The sequence below is a fragment of the Musca autumnalis genome, unplaced genomic scaffold (genome assembly GCF_047663935.1).
Source record: "Musca autumnalis isolate F117 unplaced genomic scaffold, ASM4766393v1 scaffold_4, whole genome shotgun sequence".
Lineage (NCBI taxonomy): Eukaryota > Metazoa > Arthropoda > Insecta > Diptera > Muscidae > Musca > Musca autumnalis.
In genome coordinates, this window is record NW_027411977.1 from 43,807,276 (window position 1) to 43,830,086 (window position 22,811).

At 35.8% G+C, this 22,811-nt stretch overlaps 1 protein-coding gene across 2 annotated transcripts in view; it reads right to left on the reverse strand.

Annotated features, from left to right (window-relative positions):
• Positions 1-272: 272 nt before the first annotated feature.
• The window catches only part of tfc (Brevican core protein triforce), a 176,657-nt gene continuing 154,118 nt past the window's right edge, over positions 273-22,811 (reverse strand). Inside the window, exons 4-5 of one of the 2 annotated variants that reach the window (XM_073984387.1) lie at positions 12,067-12,175; positions 273-611 (exon numbers count right to left, since the gene is read on the reverse strand). In XM_073984387.1, coding sequence (XP_073840488.1) covers positions 364-611; positions 12,067-12,175 — 357 coding nt within the window. In that variant the 3' untranslated portion in view covers positions 273-363. Of the gene's footprint in view, positions 612-1,260; positions 2,305-12,066; positions 12,176-22,811 lie in introns of those variants that run through there. The other variant, XM_073984386.1, reaches the window with a different exon arrangement.

Below are 22,811 nucleotides of genomic sequence, written 5' to 3' on the forward strand. Positions count from 1 at the left end.
ATATACAACGCTCGATTTCACATATAAAAAGGATAGTCCGCGAGGTTAAACCACCTTTTTTGTTTTCTTTTTGATTTTCTGTCTGACAGAAAAAATTTTTTTTTCATTTCAAAATAAATTTTTAAATACCAAAATAAACACCCGAAAAAGGTATTTATTGGGAATTTACCAGTCATTTACCCAAGTTTTGGGTAAATACCTGTTAGAATCCCATCTATACCAATGGCTTCTAACAAAATCAAAGAAATATAATTTTCGTCGAAATCTAATAATTTAGAAAAACGGTGATTTTCAATATTTATTGTTTCTTAAAATAATAAATTCTTATAGTACATTCACAGGGTTTTTATTATCCTTAAAACATTAGGGTGACACTTCACAAATGAAATATGTTTCAAAACTGCAAGGCGAATCATTCCACTTGAGACCTTTGCCATCACGATTCCACAATTCCATGCAATTCTCTTCTTCACCGTTTTCATAACGATAGTTATTCGGTTCACCAGCATTCCAATTTGTAAATGTAATGGGGCGACCAGTTGCCATCCAAAAGAAACTGCCCTCGTCAGCTAAATCGGTGCCAGATATCCAGAAATGTTCACCATCCAAACCTATCAGGAAATAAAAAAACAGACACACAAATGTTATTAAAACAAAATAAACGAGAAGATGACTTAACTTATGGAACAGATGCGAACATAAATCGTAGAATATTTCAATTTCTTAAAAGTCGTATTTGTATTTTGCAAGTTCTTACTTTCTGCCACAAAAGTTTGAATTCTGAAATGTAAAAGTATTTTGTTTTCCGACCTGTCTATGGATTAAATTCAGATTTTCTGTACAAAAGTCTGTCTCATAGCGTAACTGTTATAAGAAAAAAAAAAATTATCAAATAATGGTGAATACCTCATGAATATCCGTTCTTGGATGATGTCTATAAAATATATTGGAATTAGGGAAAAACCCATGATTTAAAATCAGTATATTCTATAGATGTCAGGACTAAAAAGATTTGGGTTCTTCCCTCTTCTTTAAGTCGCAGAGAGAGGGTATATCTCTGTTAATTTTATTGAACAGAATAAATGTTATTTCTTAGGAGCTTCTTAGGATTTTATCAGAAATATTTTTTGAATGATGGATTTGTAGAATTTTGTTGAGCTGTAATCTTCATGTAATCCTGAATATGTTTGGACTTCAGGGTTATAATATTGTTTTTCTAATCGCCAAAATTTTCCTAATTAACAAAACTAATTAAATAGATTTTTTTATTATTTTTTTTAATTTTATATACATTTTTATTTATTTGTTGTTTTTTAATTGCTAAACAACATCATTTGTTGTTGTTGTTTTTGAACATTTAAATTTTGTAAATATAAATAATTAGAACTAAACATAAGAACTACGAACTAAAAGATTAAAAATACATACAGACACATTCAATCATTCATTATTTTTAATTTACTTTCTACAAAAAGAGGAGGAGGAGGCATAAAAGCAACATTTCATAGTCGAGTTTGTGTGGTTTGTTGTTGGTGTGGTTGGTTGGTTGTATGGATGGATCACTAAAAGTCTAAAGGATATCTAATATATCCTTTGAAATGAAAATTCACATTTATTTCATCACTCTTCTATTTAAGCTATTCATCATCATTAGCATAGTTATCATTGTGTTAATTGTGGCAGCAAAATGGTTAAATTATGCATATGTGTGTGTGGGTGGGTGAGTGTGTCAATTGTTTTGGTGATAAGTGCATGTTGTGGTGGCATTGTCATACATGCTGCATGCATTCAAAACTTTAATTGCAAAATATTTTATTTTTTACTAAACTAAAAAAATGCATTTTCATTTAATGACGAAATGAAAAAAAATTTCGAACCGTTTTTATGGATGATGTGTGAAAAAAAATGTCTACTAAAATAAACAACTACTATTTTCTTCTATTTTATAATGCGTTGCCAATTATCATCATAAATCGTTTTGTTTTTTCTTAGTTCGTTTAAAATTTGTTATCCTAAATCCATTGTTGTTGTTATTGGTCCATTTATTCGCCCTTACTCAAGGTTGTACTTCGCACACAAAATAGGTTTCAAAACTACAGGGTGAATCATTCCATTTGAGACCCTTGCCATCACGATTCCACAATTCCATGCAATTTTCCTCTTCACCATTTTCGTAGCGGAAATTATTCGGTTCGCCAGCATTCCAATTTGTAAAAGTTATGGGGCGTCCAGTTGACATCCAAAAGAAGCTACCTTCATCGGCTAAATCGGTACCTGATATCCAGAAGTGTTCATTACCCAAACCTAGGCGAAGGAAAAAAGAAAGAGAAAGATAGATATCGGTATTCAATTGAAGCAACAAAATAAAGCATTACAATTTGCATAACTACACCAATCACCAAAATTCTAAAGACAGTATTAAATTTAAAAGCTTAGTTACAAAATAGCAGAGCAGAGTTTAATTTTTCGCAATTATCTTTCCAGGTCATTCTAACATTTAGCTTAATTTGTTTTTTTATTCAATTCGCTTTTCTCTATTTTTTGGGGAATTACATTTAACACTGACAATTCCCAAATGTAAAGTGAAACCGATTGACATGTGAAATATTTGCTCCACATCTTTTGTGTTTTACTTTTCCTTTTGGAAAAACGTTGTAACACAGAACATCAAAAGCGAACATATTCGCTTGTCATTCACACAAACGTTCATGGAATGCTTGCATTCTTTCGTTCCAATTTCGTTTTTTGCAAACATTTATCTTTTTGCTTTTGCCCATGTTTTTTGTTTTGTCTCTAAATGAAATTTATATTTCCGGGTATTATGGCATGGCTTTTAATATTTTTTTGCTCCATTTTTTTGCTTTTTGGCTTCTTTTGTCACTGGCTGACTAACTGCAGCCAGCCATATTAACTATGAACTGTGAACAGAGTAAATTGAGCTGCTGGAATCGTTACATTGCTCTCCACGTTTCATAGCTACATACCATATTGGAGCAATGACTTGTCAGCCACCTAACCACCACCACCACCACCAACGTCATACTCCAAACATTCACCAACTGGCTGCAACCATTCGAAGATTGAAACTTCTATCTATGGACAATTGTAACATTATTTGGAACAGTTCGTTGTAGTTGGTAATGTAGTTGGAGTTGTTGCTTTTTTGTTGTTGTTGTTGCCTTGTTACCCCTTTGGTTAGCTTGTTACATGATTATTCCCCGGTATTTTGTGTCTCATGTTTAACCCAATTTTATCATTTTAACGACAATGTTCAAATGTCCATGTTTTACTTAAGCGAAGCGAGTGGAATGAAAGGAATTCAACAAAGAGTCCACCGCAAAAAATTCATTTAAATTTAATACAAAAATGTTAAATGAAAAGCTATAAATATCTTATTAAGCATGAAATTGTTCTAATGGAAAGCTAAACCGGGCTGAAACTAAATTTTTTACATTAATGGGTCCTTATCTAAAAAACGATTAGGAATTTGGCTTTGCAGTCTTTGGCAATATTGTAGCCCTTAACTATTAGAACTTATCTTTTGAACAGACCACATAAGTAAAAGAACATCTAGGGCATCAAAATCAATAAAATATATAAAAAATTTTACATAATTGCTGAAATTCTGGTCAGTATCCGCTAAACTATTGAGACTTGAACCAATTAACCTTTTGCAAAAATATTCCAAATAAAGTTTTCAGCAATTCTTCAGAACATTCTGAAACTCTAAAATTCTTACTTCATTTTGTTTCAGCCGTATTTTGCATAATATCTTTTACAACACTTATTTCAAACACAGTTCACAAAAACAGTTTATTCTCACAGAAAAAAAAAATCGGCGATAAAAAAATTTATCATATTGACGAAATTCGATAAAATTATTTGATACAATAAAATTTTAATATTGACTAAAACATTTATCGATTTTTATATTGAACTGATAAAATATTTCAAATATTTACATATCAAGCAAAATGTGGAATATTTTTGTCAATAGGTGAAATATTTTATCATTTGTATTTTTACTTTGTGACCAAATAATTTTATTGAATTTGGACAATATGACAATTTTTTTATCGCCGGAAAATCGATAAATTTTTGATTGAATTTTTGAATTTCATTATCAAATGGCTAAAATTTTTTTCTGTGCTGTCATTTCGGATTTCACCACACTATTGTCATATTTATTAAATCGTCGTTGAAAAATATACTGAAAACAACGTGGTAGAGGCATTTTACAACAATGTCATGTTCCGAAGAGTTGTGTGTTAAATTCCAGCGAATATTCTCCAAAAAAAAAATATATTAAGAAAAAATGAACGGTTTTGGAGATATGGTGAAAAAATCTAAACAAACATTTTACATAATTTGAGGCAATAAGTGTAGCTTTTCGAGTTCATTTTTTCTCCAAATATTTTATTCTTGCCCTTATCTACAAATTGGCTTCATATGTGAGATGAAGATTCACATAGGTTACCGAGATATAGCCCAGATTTTTTTTTAAAATGCCAATATTTAACCGTGTTTAGATGGGGCCATAAAATCCAAGCTGGATCTGACACAATAAAACCCAACTAGGGTTTTTGTCATTTAGGTCTGTACTTTAAAAAATTCCTAAACTCAAATTGTCTGCACAAAATTATCTTAAAAATGTTGCACAGTGTTCTTAGCCGATCAAAAATCACTCTTACTGACAGACTACGAAGACTACATTTGAGTTGAAATAATGAAAATATATCATTGAATATGGAGTGCAAATTCTAGCTATCTGAGATTTGACGTTAAACATCAGTGGAGCGCACAGTGGTCGAAACCACTGATCTAGCGGCGCGAAATTAATAACTTGGAAACGAATGAAGATATCTTTCTGAAATTTTGCACAAACTCAATCTGTGTCTGTTGGTAATTATGGACTAAATATGAACAACATAGGCAAATATTTTGGTATAGCCACCATATAACGGTACCTCCTGATATTCGATATTTTGAGGATTTAAGCCACAATTTCCTTCCAAATTAGTTGTAATTTGGTACTTAGGGTTCCTAGTGATCACTATACCTTTCCACCAAAAATTGTGGACATAGGCCTCTTTTAAGGTACCTCCCGACTTTCAGTACTTTGGTGGTTTAAATCTACATTTTCCGACCAAATTAGTTGTAATTTGGTATTTGGGGTTCCCAGTGGACACAAAAATTCTCCACCAAAAATTGCGAACATAGGTCTACATTTTGATATAGCCCCCATATAACCGTACCGACAGATTTTTATCAGCAAGATTTGCAGCTATTTGCAGCTAAATTTTGGTTATTCGGAATCTAGGGAGTCCAATTTAATTATTAAAAAAATAACTGGACAGAACCTCGGTGGACCTTTGTAGTTACGCTCCATCCAACAAAAGTATATTGCACTAAAAACATACAAAAAATAATAATTTTTGAAAATTTATTGCTTTATAACTATGTAACTTCAGGCCCAAACATTTTATTTTAATTTAACTTAAACCCTCCCCTATCAATAAAAAATAAACTGTTTTATTACGAATTTATTTAACAATTAAACAAATATGAGATCAGATTTTTAGCAACAATTTTATTAAAATCTGATCCGTCAAAATTTCTTGCACTTGACACTGAATAACTGAGTGAATATTTACAACAACAAAAAAGTAAAAATAAAATCTTAGTCAGCAGAGTGTCTGCAATCGATATAATGGAAAACATTTCGCAATTTTATACTTTGATTTTTTGACTTTCGCGCCGTCCTCTGTGGAGCGGTCCTAAATATTCTACTGACATTTTATAACAGAGGCTACGCGGATAAAACCGACAGCTCAATAAACTCAACCGACGACTTTATAAGAAAAAAAAAATAAATAAAATAAAATAACAAAAATTTTGAATATGTTATGTCCAAATTTTCTTTATGTTGTTGGGGAAGTTACAACAAAAATAATTTTTTATAAATGGATTTAACATTCTATATTCGAACAGCTGCTGTGATACCACAACCTTGGTAATTGTTCCATGATAACAGCGCAATTGGTACATGGTTCAGTTTCAGACAATTTGGAGTTAATTTAGCAATGTCCGTCCGTATGTCTGTCTGCCTGGCTGGCTGGTGCGCACGGTAACCCTCGAACGAATCAACAGATATGCGCACGATAACTCTTGAATGTACTAACCGATTTGGTCCATACTTTTCACATCGTAATATTTATAGCAAACATAGATCAAGTTCGCATATGGACTCCATCGGTCCAATCCTTTGGGTACCTCAAACACAAAATTTCGGAAAAGTGCAGCTTAAGAGCTTCGTTCGAATCCCTTTGATTTTTGTTGCAACAACCGGCATTCTCTCTCCCCATTACGACGGTACAAGCTTTTTCAGGGGCAAGTTCATACTTCCTGAGAAAATGGTCCAAAAGTGTTTAAACGCCCAATCTACGAATCAACCGATAAGGTCTACAATTTGGCCTTCGTAATATTTGGACCAAACTTAGTTAATGTTCGAAGATGGGTTATATCGGCCCACTACTTCGGGTACCTCCACCATAAAAGTTCGAAAATGTTCGAAAAAATGTGTGCAAGATAGCTATGGAATGGAGTGATCAATTCGGTCCATAATTTTTTACACTTCCTAATATATCTACCAGATATAGATCAGGTTCGATAATGGACTATACTTGTCTACTCCTTCATGTACCTCCCACACAAAATTTCGGATGAGTTCATTTTAAGACCTGCTCTCGAATCACTTCGATTTTTGTTGATGCAACTTGCATTCACATATGTAGTGGCTGAAGAGCACGAGAGATCACTCTCGAACTAATCAACCGATTTGGTCTAAAATACCGTTACTTTAGCCAACAACTTCCGGTACTTTCCCCCAATATTTAAAAAAATGCCACTAAAATGGTATGCACGAGATCTCTTGACCGGGCAACCAATTTGGTTCAAAATTTGGATAATATTTTGTCCAAATTAAGATCTACTTCGAAAATGACACATATCGGTCCTCCATTTAGGGGACCTCCCCCACAAAAGTTCAAAAATGTTCGAAAAAATTATGCGCACGATAACTCTTGTAGGGAGTGACGGATTTGGTCCATACTTTACCATCCTAATATATTTATCAGATATAGATCAGGTTCGAATATAAACTATATTTGTCTACTCCTTCGGGTACCTCCCACACAAAGTTTCGGATATGTTCCCTTTAAGACCTATTCTCGAATCATTTTGACTTTTTTTTTTAAATAACTTGCATTCGCTGCCTCACTTACGACGATGAAAGTTTTTTCAGGGGCAAGTCCATACTTATTGAGAAAACAGCCCGAAAGATTAAAAAGCCACTATGACACTATATGTAGTGGTTGGAGGGCACGACAACTCCCGAAATAATCAATCGATTTGTTCAAAATTTGGTCTTCGTCATATTTTGTCCAAATTTGGTTTCAGTTCGAAGATGGGCAATACCGGTCTACAACTTCCGGTACTTCCCCCTAATATTTAAAAAATTTCACTATAATGGTATGCATGATATCTCTTGAACAAATTTGGTCCAAACTTTGGATCTCCTAATATTTGTCCAAATTCAGTTTAACTTCTAAAATCGCAAATAATGGTCTCCCCACAAAAGTTCAACATTTGTGTCTAAGTGCAGTATAGGGTATGTTCGAAGATCCTTTTGAAATGTTCGATAGTCACCGTAGGATTTTAGAGCTTTCATGCCATTGTGTCACAAAGTATAGACTAAACCAAAGAAAACTATATCACTGTAATCAGGACCACAGGAACTACCTAAGGTAAACGTTGCATAACGACCATCAAACATTTTTAACATTTTGTGACAGAGGTACCCGATAGAATTGCCCGATATAGCTCGTCAGGTGAGTTTAAAAGAAATATTACGGTGTGTGTAATAGTTACGTGCCACCGTGGTTTAATGGTATGCACACCCGAAGTGGGTTCGATTCCCCGACCAGGCAACATTAAATTTTCAACGGTGGCAAAATACCCCTCGGTAATGTTGGTGACATTTCCTGAGTATTTCAGTCATCTAAAACTTCTCTACAAGTGGTGTTGTAAGAAACACCGTACAGACTCGGTTATAAACAGTAGGTCACTTATCATTGAACTAATATGAATCGAATCATTGATATGAGAGAAGTCTCACGAAACAGTTACACGATATGGTCCATCTCCGAACTTGATCTATAATAGAAAGAAATATTCCCATGAACAAATCGGTTATTCCTTCGTGTTATATTGTGTTAACCGATCTGGTCTCAACATATTTGGGTCTCAGATGCCATAAGGCTGAAACTTTAAAAACAGTCATTATAGACGAGTTGAAAGGAGTCTAGCAAGTCAGAATTTTTCTCCACTACATATATAGAAAAACTATCGTCAAAAAATTTGCTAATAATTTTATTAACTACAATTCGATGCAGTGATCAGGGGCTCAACGACAAACGTTTCAAATAGAACCAGGAGCGAGTAAACTTAGAGCAATGGAATGTTCCAAAGGAGATTAATAACACTGCCTCAAATTCTTCAGAAGCTGAGAAGAGGATAATATTCCCTGAAAAACAGAACATTGCTTTCAAGAAGAAATAGAGCTTCCACCTTTAAATGTCCCGAGCAAAACTGACGAAGAGGAGGCTGCCCAGAGTATCCTTGTCAGGGGGTCGATAAAGTGAGCTGGGACATGAGGAGGGTGAGCCCGTTAACAGAACCTTTTGGAACTACTCAAAACTTCGAAAATAAATAAAATTGGACGTGGGCGCAGGGCCGTTCGACATTAATAGAAGGTCAATTGGGCCTAAATGCGAACCCTGCAGCTCTCGGGGACGTAGTGGTCGGCATAGAAACTCCTTGTGAAGTTGGAAAATTGGTGAGAAAAGCTGTTAACTAGAGACAGACGGACATCCGATCAAGACACAAGATGGAGCCGATTCAATAAGCGACTCCCAAGAAGTCCACTTGTTGGAGGACCAATAACAATACCCGAAATAATACCCTACAGAGACATGTGGATCGATGGAACCCTAGCACAAATGGCCGCATGGAAGCTGCGGTTTTACAGATGGGGATGTGAAAGAGGTGAGGACGAGACTGGGTCCCTATGTCAAAAACCGGAAACAACTCTCTCTCCAACTGCCGGTTGATAACACAATCCTTCAGTCGGAAGTCCCAGCGATTACAGACTGTCTGAACTGGTCACTATAAATGTCCTAAGGGACAGGCAAAAATCAAATAAAGCTACAACAAACAAGACATTGAAATCAAAAACTGTCTTGGTATGTAAAAAGTAAATTAACGACTACTCACATCACGGTTCAGTAAACGTCATATGAGTACCAGGCCATACAAGGATTATGGTTAACCAGATAGACCCTAACTTATTGGCAAAACACGCCAGGGAGCAAACTACGACGAGCCTAGATAATGATAAGCTTTTAAAAGCGACGCATCTAGAGTTGACTAATGAAGAAAAAGGAAAAAAGCACACAAAAATCCTATGGGAAAACCCAGGCATCTTTACCGGACACCTAGGGCTACAAGAGCACCTGGACAACATAAATTGTGCAGAAAATAATGAATGCAGAAAATGGGAAAAGAACGACGAAACCTTGGAACACTATTTCTGGCACTTCCAGATTCCATACTTGAGCCGCACAAAAGGGCTACGCTGGCTTACGTGTATGTCCATACGGACATGTGGCGATTTTTGTATCGTCCCTCTTCTCAACCTAACTTAACTTACCTAGCTTCAGATTTCAGACTAGAGCAAACAACAGGCTTATTCTGAAGTAAGCATATGTCCACACGGACATTTGGCGACTTTTCCCCTCTTTTTAACCTAACCTATATAGCATCAGTAGATGGAACGCCCTGGCATTTTACAGACTTCTGCAATGAGTTAGACAAGTTAAGCGTTTTGGTCTAGTTTATCAAGCATTTTACATCGTAATGATAATTTTTTTATGCATAACATCTGCAACATTATTCATCCTATAATATTGTGTACCTCCTCTCGACTGCTCGCCTAATATAACATGCGCTCTTTGCATCTATCACCTATGCGCTTTTAAGCATGACATAGTCTAAGTCTAGATGGGCACTACTGATACGCACCTGCAATTCTCTGTTGTTGTTGTAGCAGCATGAAACCTACGTTGAAGCATAGGGTTGATGCTGGCAAAGCCAACTGATACTTTTTTATTTATTCCTCTTATATTCACCAATTTTTCCACTATTGCCTTCGTATGGCGAAGCTCATCGTACTCTCTTGCTAAACCCATGGTTTCTGGATAGTAGAGTTGTGCCAAAGGAACTATATGGAACTATCTAGTTCACTTCGCAGTTCCAATGGCCCAACTTTCTTCTTTGAACATACTGCGTATACTTACTATCACACGTTATATTTCATGATGTTACTCATACGTTTTGGAACTGGTACAAGGAACTAGGAACTAGATTACCCAACTCTACTGGATAGTCTGGAATATGACGAGCGTCCGTTACTTGTCCATAAACCTCGGTAACTGCATGTGCTATTCAGCATCATTTACTCAATTGTCGCGATCATAATTATACCCTCAGTCACAAACAAATTAAAATAGGACCCTAAACTTTTGCACAAATTAATATTTAGTTTGCTGGCATACCAACTTCGAAGATGGACTTTATCGGCCCATGGTTTGGTATAGCTTCTATATAACAGGACCTCCCGATTTTATGTATTCTGAAAATGTTTGCTACGTTTTCTGACCGATTTAACTGTAATTTGGTATTCAGGTTCGCCATGGTAAAAAAAAAAACTTTTTCGTAGAAAACTGTGGACACTGCGCCTCGTTTTAGTATAGCCCCCGTTTAAGCCCACCAACCCAATTGTAGCAACTTTAAAGTTTCTGCATAAATTTTGGTGCTAATTTTGCATTTTAGATCCCCAGCGATCAAAAAAATTCTCTCCAAAAATATTGTGTACGTAGGTTTACGTTTTTGTTTAGTCCTCATATAACCTCCGGTACCTCCGGTTTTAGCTATTTTGATATTTCAGCTAAATTTTAAGGAAAGTTGGTGTTAATTTTTTTATTTATTTACAAGTACCCATGCCCCTATTCCCTTCTCACAGTGGGTGCACTTAAATGGGAAGGTGCACCAAAACTTCTTCTAGATAATAAGACGAACTGAAATTTGTATGACTTCAGAAGACTGTAATACAGTTGCAGTCCCCTAGGTCTAATTTTTTGCCGTGGTCCCGATATAAGAAATCATCTCCATTTGAGGTGTTTTATTGTTACAAACACATTTTTTTAAAAGAATGGCTTGTAATCCGGTAACCTGTAATCTGCATAGGAAACCTCTCCACGAAAAATTGTCAATATGGGTCCATAATAAAGCCCCTATATAGGCCAAATCACGTGGATAAAGTATGTAGGTCCCAAGTGACTTCTTCTGTTCCTGTACTGCAAGAATCTACTAATTTTTACTATTTTTGTCGATAACATAAAGGAAAAAATTTTATCGTAGTAAAAAGTAGTAGCTTCTTGCAGGTTCTGTAACAGAGCAGATCTGTATTATCCAAATGACTTATATGAGCTATCTACTTCCCTGTATAAGGTGTATTTATCAAACTGAATAGGTTTTAATAGGGAACTGAGCGTCTAGATCAACTGCTTGTAAATAAATGCAATATCCATCTACTTTTATCCGCAGCCTTCGTAGGGTATAACCTGTTTTTAACATTTTAAAATGAACAATGAAAGCTTAATTCCTTAATTTAACCAGATAACTGCCTAATTACAGCTGCCTGATAACCATTAGTAAACCCACTCTTGCATTTGCCTCCGATTACCTTTGCATTCTCTTTTTAAACGTTACCTCCAATTAGTATAGCATCATTCACCATTTATTGCTTACGAATATAGGGCTTGTTAATCTTTCAATTTTGTTTTTCTTTTTTCCTTTCTTACATTTGCCTTAATAATACCTTAGAGTTGTTTGCTTCTACTTCTTCATCGTCATCATCATCATCATTATCTTCGTTTTTGTACTTACCAAAATCTTTGATATGTTTTTCCAGTCTATCGTTCTCCTCTTGCGATGATATGCTTGCCAAGTGCATGCCATGGTAACGACAATATTGTGTGGCCTTAAACCAATTTGCCTGCAATTTAAAGAAGAAAAACAGGAAAGAGAGGAGTGAGTGAGTGAGAGTGAAAAATGAGAATGCATTTAAAATTTTGCTTTCGTTCGTTTTTTAATGCTGTTATTGTTTGTGCAGTTTTTTTGCGTAGTAGTGAAAAAACAAGACGTGGAAAAAAGGAAATTGCATTAATGTCTCCCGGCCCGTCGTCGTCCATGATGAAAACTGTTGCAGTAGGGAGCTGCCAAAGTTGGCCAACTTTTTGCTAGATGGCTGTTGATTGAATGGATTGCTTGCTGGATTAATGTCATGTGACATGTTGCTGACAGTGAAATAGAAATTACATTTTCATTAAAATGTGTCGCGTTGTTGCCTGCTCCACTTTGATGGGAAATGGATGTATGCTTCGAGCTGTATGTCTAAGTGACTGCGTGGAAGCGCCAAAGCTGACAAACATCAAAAGGGAAATGATGGGAATATGTCACACATATGATGTATATCAATGTCAAATGTTTTGGGGGGTTTCGTTATATAACTTCGAGGGAGGCTAGCTTCCGGAATAAGAAGAAACAGAAGCTGATTAGCCTAATGCAGTTTTATTTTCATATCATGTAATTTTGATATCTCCATTACGTGGATAGTGTACCAAGATTATCCGAATGTCGTGGATCAGGTATATAAATTAACCAAATGACGTGGATAAAGTATATACGTTATCCGAATGACTTCGATAAAGTATCTACGTTAATCAAATAACGTGGATTAGGTATCTACATTCTCCCAATAACCTGAATAAAGTATTTACGTTAACCAAATGACTTGAATAAAGTATCTAAATTAGCCAAAATGAAGTGAACATAGTATCAATATTATTTAAAACACGTGGATAAATTATCTATATTATCCGAATTACTAGGAGAGAGTATCTATATGTTTGTCGGAATAGCGTGGGTTAGGTATCTACATTATCGAAATTACTTGTACAAAGTATCTAAGTTATCCAATTGAAATCGGATAAAGTATTTATTCAACCCAAGTGGATAAAGTATCTAAGTTATCCACATGCCTGTATTAACATTACACAAATGATGTGGACAAAATATCCACGTTGTTCAAATGAACTGGGTAAGGAATCCATATTATCCAAATGACTCGGATAAATTATCTACGTTAGTCAAGTGGGGTAGATAAGCTATCTACATTATCCAAATGACTTGGATAAAGTATTTACGTTATCCAAATGACGTGGATAAGGTATCTACATTAGAAAAATGACTGGGACAAAGTATCTATGTTGTCCAAATTATGTGGATGATTTGGATAAAGTATCTACTTTATTCAAATGTCTTGGATTATGTAACTAAGTTATCCAAATGACGTGGATAAAGTATTTGCATTATCCAAATAGCGCGGATAAAGTATTTGCGTTATTCAAACGACGTGGATAAAATATCTACATTAACCAAGTGATTTGGATTAGATACCTACAGATGATGTGGATAACAATATACATTAGCCAAATAACTTACATATGGTATCTCCATTATCCAAATGACGTGGATAAAATATCTAGGGAATCCAAATGACGTGGATAAGGATCTGCATTATCCAAACTACTTATATAAGGTATCTACTTTATTCAGATGATATATATAATGTACCTAGATTATCCAAATGACGTGTACTAGGTATCTGCATTGTCCAAATGACATCAATAAGGCATATACTTTACCCAAATGACTCGGATAAAGTATCGATATTATTAAAATGACGTGGATAAAGAATATAGGTTATCTAAAAAACTTGGCTAAAATATCTATGTTATCCAACTTAAGTGAATTACGTATCTACGTTATCTAAATAAATTTGATAAAGTGTCTACGTTAGCCAAATGTTCTGGGTAAATTATCTGCATTATCCAAATGACTTGGATAAAGTATCTACTCTGTCCAAATGCCTTGGAATGGGTATATGCATTACCCACATTACATGGATAAAGTATCTACGTTATCCTATTTACGTGAATTACGTATCTACGTTATCAAAATGACTTGGATAAAGTATCTACGTTGGCGAAATGACCTGGAAAAATTATCTACATTATCCAAATGGCATGGATAAAGTATCTACGTTACCCAACATACGTGAATAAGGTATCTACGTTATCCAAAAGACTTTGGTAAAGTATCTACGTTAGCCAAATGTCCTGGATAATTTTTTTAATTACTCAAATGACGTGGATAAAATATCTACCCTTGGATTAGGTATATACATTACGCATATGACATGTATAACGTATATTCGTTATCCAAATTACGTGGATAATGCATCTACATTATACAAATTACTTGGATAAATATCTGCGTTAACCAAGTAAAGTGGATAAGGTATCTACATTATCCAAATTACTTGTATAAAGTATCTACGTTATCCAAATGACGTGGATATGGCATCTACATTATCCAAATGAATTGGATAAATTATCTACTGTATACAAATGTCGAGGATAAAGTATCTACCCTATCCAAATGACTTGGATAAAATATCTACGTTGGCCAAAGGACCTGAATAAATTATCTACATTATGGAAATAACTCGAATAAAGTATCTACGTTATCCAACATAAGTGAATTACGTATCAACCTTATCCAAATGTTTTCAATAAAGTATCTACGTTGGCGAAATTACGTAGATAAGGTATCTACCTTATCCAAATTACTTGGACAAATTATCTATGTTAAATTAATTACCTTGTGAAATTATATTCATTATCCAAATGACTTTAATAAAGTATTTAAGTTATCAAACATACGTGAATTAGCTATCTTCGTTATCCAAATGACTTGGATAAAGTGTCTACATAATCCAAATAACATGGATAAACTATCTACGTTATCCAACTTACGTGAATAAAGTATCTACGTTATCCAAATGACTTAGATAAGGCACCTACATTATCCAAAGACTTGGATAAAGGATCTACTTTATCTAACTGACTTGAATTACCTATCTACGTTATCCAAATGACTTGGATAAAGTGTCTACGTTATCGAAATGGCCTGGATAAATTAGCTACATAATGCAAATAGCATGGATAAAGTATCTAGTTATCCAACTTACGTGAATAAAGTATCTACGTTATCCAAATGACTTGGATAAATTATCTACCGTATATAAAAGTCGTGGATAAAGTATCTATCTTATCCAAATGCCTTGGATCGGGTATATACATTACCACATTACTTGGATAATGTATCTACGTTATCCAACATTCGTGAAGACGGTATCTACGTTGTTTAAATGACTTTGATAAAATATCTACGTTAGACAGATGACCTGGATAAATTATCTACATTATCGAAATGGCTTGAATAAAGTATCTACCATATCCAACTTAAGTGAATTACGTATCAACGTTATCCAAATGACTTGGATAAGGCACCTACATTATCCAAATGACTTGGATAAAGGATCTACGTTATCTCACTGACGTAAATTACTTATCTACGTCCTCCAACTTACGTGAATTAGCTATCTTCGTTATCCAAATGACTCGGATAAAATGTCTACGTTGGCGAAATGACCTGGATCAATTATCTATATAATCCAAATAACATTGATAAATTATCTATGTTATCCAACGTACATTATCCAAATGACTTGGATAAATTATCTACCGTATACAAATGCTGTAGATAAAGTATCTACCCTATCCAAATGCCTTGGATCGGGTATATTCACTACCCACATGTCTTAAATAAAGTATCTACGTTATCCAATGACCTTGATAATGTATCTATGTGATCCACATTAATAATTTATCTAATAAGCCAAATGACGTGGATATTATCCAAATGCCGTCTATCAAGTATCCACCTTACCAATAGAGATCCTACCAGTAGTACACAGAGGGCCACATTTTAGAGTATTTCCCATATGTAGATAAGAAACAAAATTATCCTCTGTCGAAATTTACGCCATTTTGGTTACTTAATGTTTTCAATGCAAGTTTTGACACATTTCACTTTGGTAATGAACACAGTATTAATCAACATCCACTACTAACAAATATTCTTTCCAACCAACCCTATGATTATCTAATCGTACAATAGTTACGTTCTACAAACATCCCACATTGTCATGACAATGCATTATTGTCTATACCAGGCATTAATGTGCATCCTTGAGAAATGAAGTCATTTGTAATTAATGATTCAAAGCACAACTTCAAGGCTCCAAGGACGCACTCACACACACAATGGCAATTCAATAGACAGTTATGGTTACAAAAAGGCACATAGATTCGCATTAGTAGCTCTTCACAGATGCATTTCAATCGATATCTATTGTATAATTTATTAATGATGGGTATGGGTATTTACATCACTTATTGTAAGGTGTGGTTGAGCACAGAATCACTTAGAATGCATGGAGTGAATCCGTTTAGTCCTTGATGTGAATTAATATTGACTGAGTGACTGAAAACAGTGGGATAATACAATGGATCAATTTAAAACGGTAAGCTGCTTAGATTGTTTTCAAAAAAAAATGGAACTTTGTTTGCAATAGCTTGCTAAGGCATTTTTTCAATAATTAAATCAAATATGAAAATACCAGTAGGTTTTGAGGTCGGTTTTGAAGGCCGACATAAAGATAAAATAATTCATACATACATATTACGAATAATGTACAAAAAGTATTGGCCATGTTCAGATTCATTCAGATTATGAACGCAATACCTAATGCGAAAATGTTGCGTGAGAGAGAAATATTGAAAGGTGTTTCTATTATTCCCTTCGACTTTTTGTTTCTAAGTAAATGAAATATTAAAAAAATAATTTTTGATAATATTGTTTTTATTACAGGTTGGAATGATTTTGTCTCCCACTTTTTGACACCAAACCCACAGGCAAGTTCATTGTTATATTTTGATTGTGGAAGAGTACAAATTTTAAATGTCTCCAGCTATCGTTGCTTTACAGAAATTAATGAAATTAAACCAAATAAACCGCTATTGAAATTCATTCAATTATTTCCATTTAATTTTACCTTGTTATAAAGCGCAAGAGTTGAACGGTTTTCACTATTGAAAAAGGCTTTTACAGCTGCTTCCATCAATGGCAACATTAACATCACCTACTTACGGTTGGCATTTGATGTGGTTTACAAAAGGTATCGTTAATGAATGAACACCATATGTGTGTGTGAATTTTATATGAATTTTCACAGTTGTTCATGGTAAATATTACTGTTGTTGTATTGTGTATATTATAATTAACCCTTTTATATTACTACCTAAGTTTGTATAATAGCATCTTCATGATACAAATGTGAATTCATGTGGAAATTGCTGTCTTTAGAAAATAAAACAAGCGTGGCTTTTTGAACATGGGTACAAGAGGGTCACCTCCTTCAACTACCAATGAAAAATATCGTCATATTTTTGATTTTCGGGTTCCCTTAGAATTCTGTCATAAATAACTTTTAGTTGATGTTTGTTTTCACAAAAACACCCCTCCCTTCTATTTATCCTTCCCCCTCACGCCATTGTTTGTGTTATGTATTTGAGTGTCAAGATCTTTAATATCCTTACTTAAGTTACAATCAAACATACACAACAATATAATATCATTAATGACCTTTGTTGATGACATAAACAGCTCTCTAGTGTACACACTGTTGACATATTTATGTCGACTAGCTGCTGTTCACCTCAACCTAACACTGTGCCAAAGTGAATTTCCGTTTCCTGGTACTTCCTTACGGTGAGTTGTGAGAGAATTTATATTATAGCAAGAAGCATTTCTATTTGTTCTGTTGATATATGTATGAACATACATACATACGTACTTGTGTAGGTATGTATGAATGTTGTTGGTGTTAGTCCACAATTGAATTAGTTGTAATTGTTTTATGGAGGTTGTGAAAATTAAATGAATTCAACTGAAAACATGTGCTTCACGTTCTCATGCCACCCGGTTTTGCCATGCCATTTAAGTGTCAGCATTTCACTTCAAATCGTTAAGTGGTGTTAATGAAGTGTTATTAAGTCCGTTATATGAATGCATATGTTGTCATAATATTCGCAGAAATATGGAGAGTTTTTTCAATTTAAAAAAAATAAAATTGAAAATCTGCAAATTTTACCTATTAGGACGAAGATTATTTTTAATATTAATTTTAATTAATTTCTCGTCAGAGTCGAGCTTAATAACCAATGATGCAAGTGGAAAAGGAAAGCCGACGATTCGAACCCACACAACCACCACTACGTGAAATGCATTTTTCGTCTTTGGTAGAGTCTGTTCAGACATATCGGCTGTGGAGCGGCTTCGCTATAATCTAACTTTTCCACTTTCAAATGCAATTTGTTTTTTGTTTTTACAACGCTGAATATATTTGTTCAATCATTGTATGATATTTCTGAAGAGCCTCTACCAAAGACGAAACATGCATGTCACATACCAAAGGCGAAACATGCATGTCCCTTTTACACTCGCATCATTAAGCTCGACTCTAACGAGAAATTAATTAAAAGAGAGACTCGAAGAGTGAGTTCGAAGGTGAACCATATCAGTCCACTCGTTCAGGTACCTCCGCCACAACCATCCAACATTTTTCTTGGGGCACTACCTTTTCACAGAGGGTATTGAAACTCATCCCCATGTCAGTCGGGAATGCACAAGGCTATGCACAAGGCAGCTATTTAGCTGAAGGCGAACTTGGTAAGCATGCGGGTTGAAGAAATAGATAGGTCCACCTTTTGCACCATGAGCGAGGACGTAATAACCAGAATTAGAAGAGGCTGACATAGTTCGCCTGACATATCCCTCGTGTCACCTGGTCTTTTGAATGACGTGACTTTGCAACCCGTCATTTCATCTCCATCACTAGATCACCCGACTTCATAACCTTTGCCATGGCAAGGGTTCACATAACTCACCGACATTTTAGAGAACTGTCCAATCCCTCTGATGGTCGGGTAGCAGAGAGGTATTTTCTGAGACATCATTACTGCTGCAGCCGCTTGCATATTCATGCTGGTCGGACATCTGAAATACGGCCAAATTTCCCTGCTGAGGCGACGGGATTAGCGAATGAGCGTGATAAACTTAGCCGTACGAACCCTTGCTACCCCAAAGTCAGAAAACTGAAAATGAATAAGTCGGTGAGTACAAGCGAAAAAAGTGGATAGAACATCTGAAGTGATGGAGCGTTGTGAACAACGCTTAAGGCGTTATGGAACCCTGATAAAAAAGATGATCGAATATATGTCATTTTAAACAGCGTCGAACTAACGCATTCAATGTTGATGTTAAATCAGTTGGAGGAACCAGGAGTAAGGTATCTGAGCAAGATCCTCAACCTATCATTGACCCTAATAGTTCTCGAAGCCTAAAAAAATGGCCAGGGTGTTACTGAAACCTGGCAAAGCTGCCAGCAAAGGTGAATCATACCGGCCGTTCTCATATTTGTCTTCCGCACCAAAAATTCTTGAGGAGTTACTCCTCCCAAGCATCAGAGCGTGTTATTCAGTTGAAGATCATAAACACGGGTCCGGAAGCAGCATAGTACCACAACAGTACTATACGCCATTTAAGCCAAGGTCTCAACCAGAACAGGCCATAGAACAATGATGGTAGCATTAAAGCATTTGATTTGATACAATCAGTCATGCCAAGCTGTTCGAGGATGTCAAGAATACTACCCCCCCGGCCTTGTTTGAAATGTTGGGTCGCGAACTATATGTGTGGCCATCAGTCAATTCGGAAACAAGAAGTCCAAACCCCGTTTAAACAAACCCCGAGTAAAACAAGGAGTCCCACAATACCTCGCCCTCTCGACGGCATTGAAATGCATTGGTACGTGGATGATTGTATGTACAGTTGATCACAATTGTGTCAGGCTAAACGTCTTTCTCATTGATCTTGTTGAGATCTTCCAAGCGAGAAATATGACAATATCCGCCACTAAGTCACCACATGTACTGCGGTGCAGGTCGAGATCTCAAACTCCTGGCGGTCACATTCGACAGCTTTACAAGTCCTTCGAGCATGCCACATCTATCTGCGATGACATGAGAAGTAGGAACAAGGTGTCCCGCCGACTGTGGGAGAAGATAAAGAAACTTTGTTAAGCTCATACAACGCGATAGGTCGGTCTGTGGTAGGCTATGCGGCGCCAGTGTTGTTTGACAAGGTAAGTAAAATGCAATTGAAAAATTTGCCAATTTGGCAGAATGCAGTCTTTTTTATGTCTTCCGTGGATCATATACATGAGGATAGTAAGATCTTGCCGGTGCGTCGGCAAAAGAGGATGTTATCGATGCATTGGATACTATACGTAAGACCATCCAAATCATCATCTAGTGGATAGATACCCCCTGCCCACGCAATTCAGGATAGATCTTCATAATTTAGAAAGAGTGGTCCAAAAATGCAAAATTAAACCTCTAGATAACCAGACATATCAGGCAGGTTTGAGGAATATTCATATTGATGCAGTCGCCGAGGATATAAGCGCCTATCATATGATTACCGTCCTCGGACATCACTAACCACCCGGGACAGCGGAAGGACAGCAGCTGCCTCCATAAGTTTGAATTGTTTTGGTGCAAGTGAGATCTGGTTCGTATAACCGCCTCAATTCCTATTGGGCCAAGATTGATGACACAACGCAGAATATCAGCCCAACATGCAGTAGAAGCAGTCCGCATGATACGCTGCGCCTTTTAAACTGCCCGGTCAAAGCAAACATCATGTGCAAAATTGCGTATTTGGCGTTGTCGTGGAAGATGATCTCCATGTGTTGACTAAATCACCATGATCAATTATGCTCAATTGGAAGCCGATTTCAGCTATGGTAGAAATGAGATTAAGGAAACAGGCGGCTGGAGAGCAGTCAACATAAAGTTTCTCTTCTTTACTTTACTCCTTACTGAGAGGATTGAGATTCCAAACATTTGCAGTGCAAGCTCAAACTATTCTAGCGATGCTTGCGTTTATTTTGATGCCTGAAACCCGTTCCGCGCTGAAAGATTTCAAAGTAACTAGCTGTACCTTTGAGTTATTAAACAAGAGGTCTCAAAGACCCACTGAAAATAAATAAGCATTTCTGATCAAGGTTGCCGACTCACATTGGTTCAGGAATCGATTTTCCTGACCAAAACCCCACTTTTTGTCGTCATCGATTGTTAATTTCTCTATGGGATTCAATGGCAAACGTATTGAAACTAAGGAAACCAAAAAATTAGCTCAAAATATTGGAAGGTGTGGGCGTGGCGTGCTCCTAAAGACGACATTTTTTATATGACTTGCGGTTTCCAAGCAAAATCGCTAAAACCTAAAATAAACCTTAAAATGTGAACTTTGACCGCGATTTATTTAAAAATCCCTTCAGCGATTTTTTCTTGTTTTTGGATTTTTCCCATCTACGAACATTGTTGTTTCAGAATCCGCGAAAACTTCCCAGTTGTAAGCGGTTTTCATTCAAAGTTAGTTAAGGTGCCCCCTGCATGACATTGTTTTATAGTGGGCCATACAGTCAGTACATTGTCCCAATTTGAATATATCTAAAAAATGGTAAAACCTACGAAAGTACCATTGAGCTCAATCTTTTGGAGAATTTTCACTGCTACAACATTGTCTTTAATCCCATTTCGATGGGCCTTGCGGTTTCCAAGCAAAATCGTGAAAACCTAAAAAAACCCTAAAAATGTGAACTTTGACCGCGAAATCCCTCCGACAATTTTTTTGTTTTTTGTTTTTTATTTTTCTCATCTATGAACATTGTAGTTTCAGAAACCGCAAAAACTTCTCAGGTGTAAGCACCTTCAATTTAAATTTAGTTAAGGCTTACCGTGAACTTGTATTCACTGTTCCCTATACGACGTAGCAAGTTCCATCAGGGACAAGTCCATACTTCCTAAGAAAATAGCCTGAAAGGTGCAAAAAGTCCCTACGACACCTTGTGTAGTGGTTGGAGCGCAAGATAACTCTGGAACAGCTCTGCCGTAATATTTTATCCAAAATTAGTTTAAGTTCGAAGGTAAGCCATATCGGTCCACTTCTTCAGGAACCTCCCCCACAAAAGTTCGAATATGTTCGGAAAAATTGTGCGCACGATAACTCTTGATGGAACTGACCGATTTGACCAGATATAGATCAGGTTCGAATATGGACAATATTTGTCCAATCCTTCGGGTACCTCTCACACAAATTTTCGGATAAGTTCTTTTTTAAACCTGTTCTCAAATCACTTTGATTTTTGTTAAAGCAACTTGTATTCGCTGCCTCAATTACGGTGGTAAACGTTTTTTCAGGGTCAAGTCCATAATTCTTGAGAAAACACCCAGAAAAGTGTAGAAACCCCTATGGCACCATATGTGGTGGCTGGGGAGCACGATAACTCTCGATCTCATCAACCGATTTGGTCCAAAGTTTGACCTTCGTAATATTTTGTCCACAACTTCCGGTACTTTTCCCCAAATTAAAAAATGTCACTAAAATAGTATGCACGATGTATTTTAAACGGGCAACTAATTTGGTCTAATCTTTGTATCTCCTAATATTTTGTCCAAATGTACTTAAACTTTTATAATGGTCCATATCTGTCCTCTCCTTAGGGTACCTACCCATAAAAGTTATACATTTGTGTC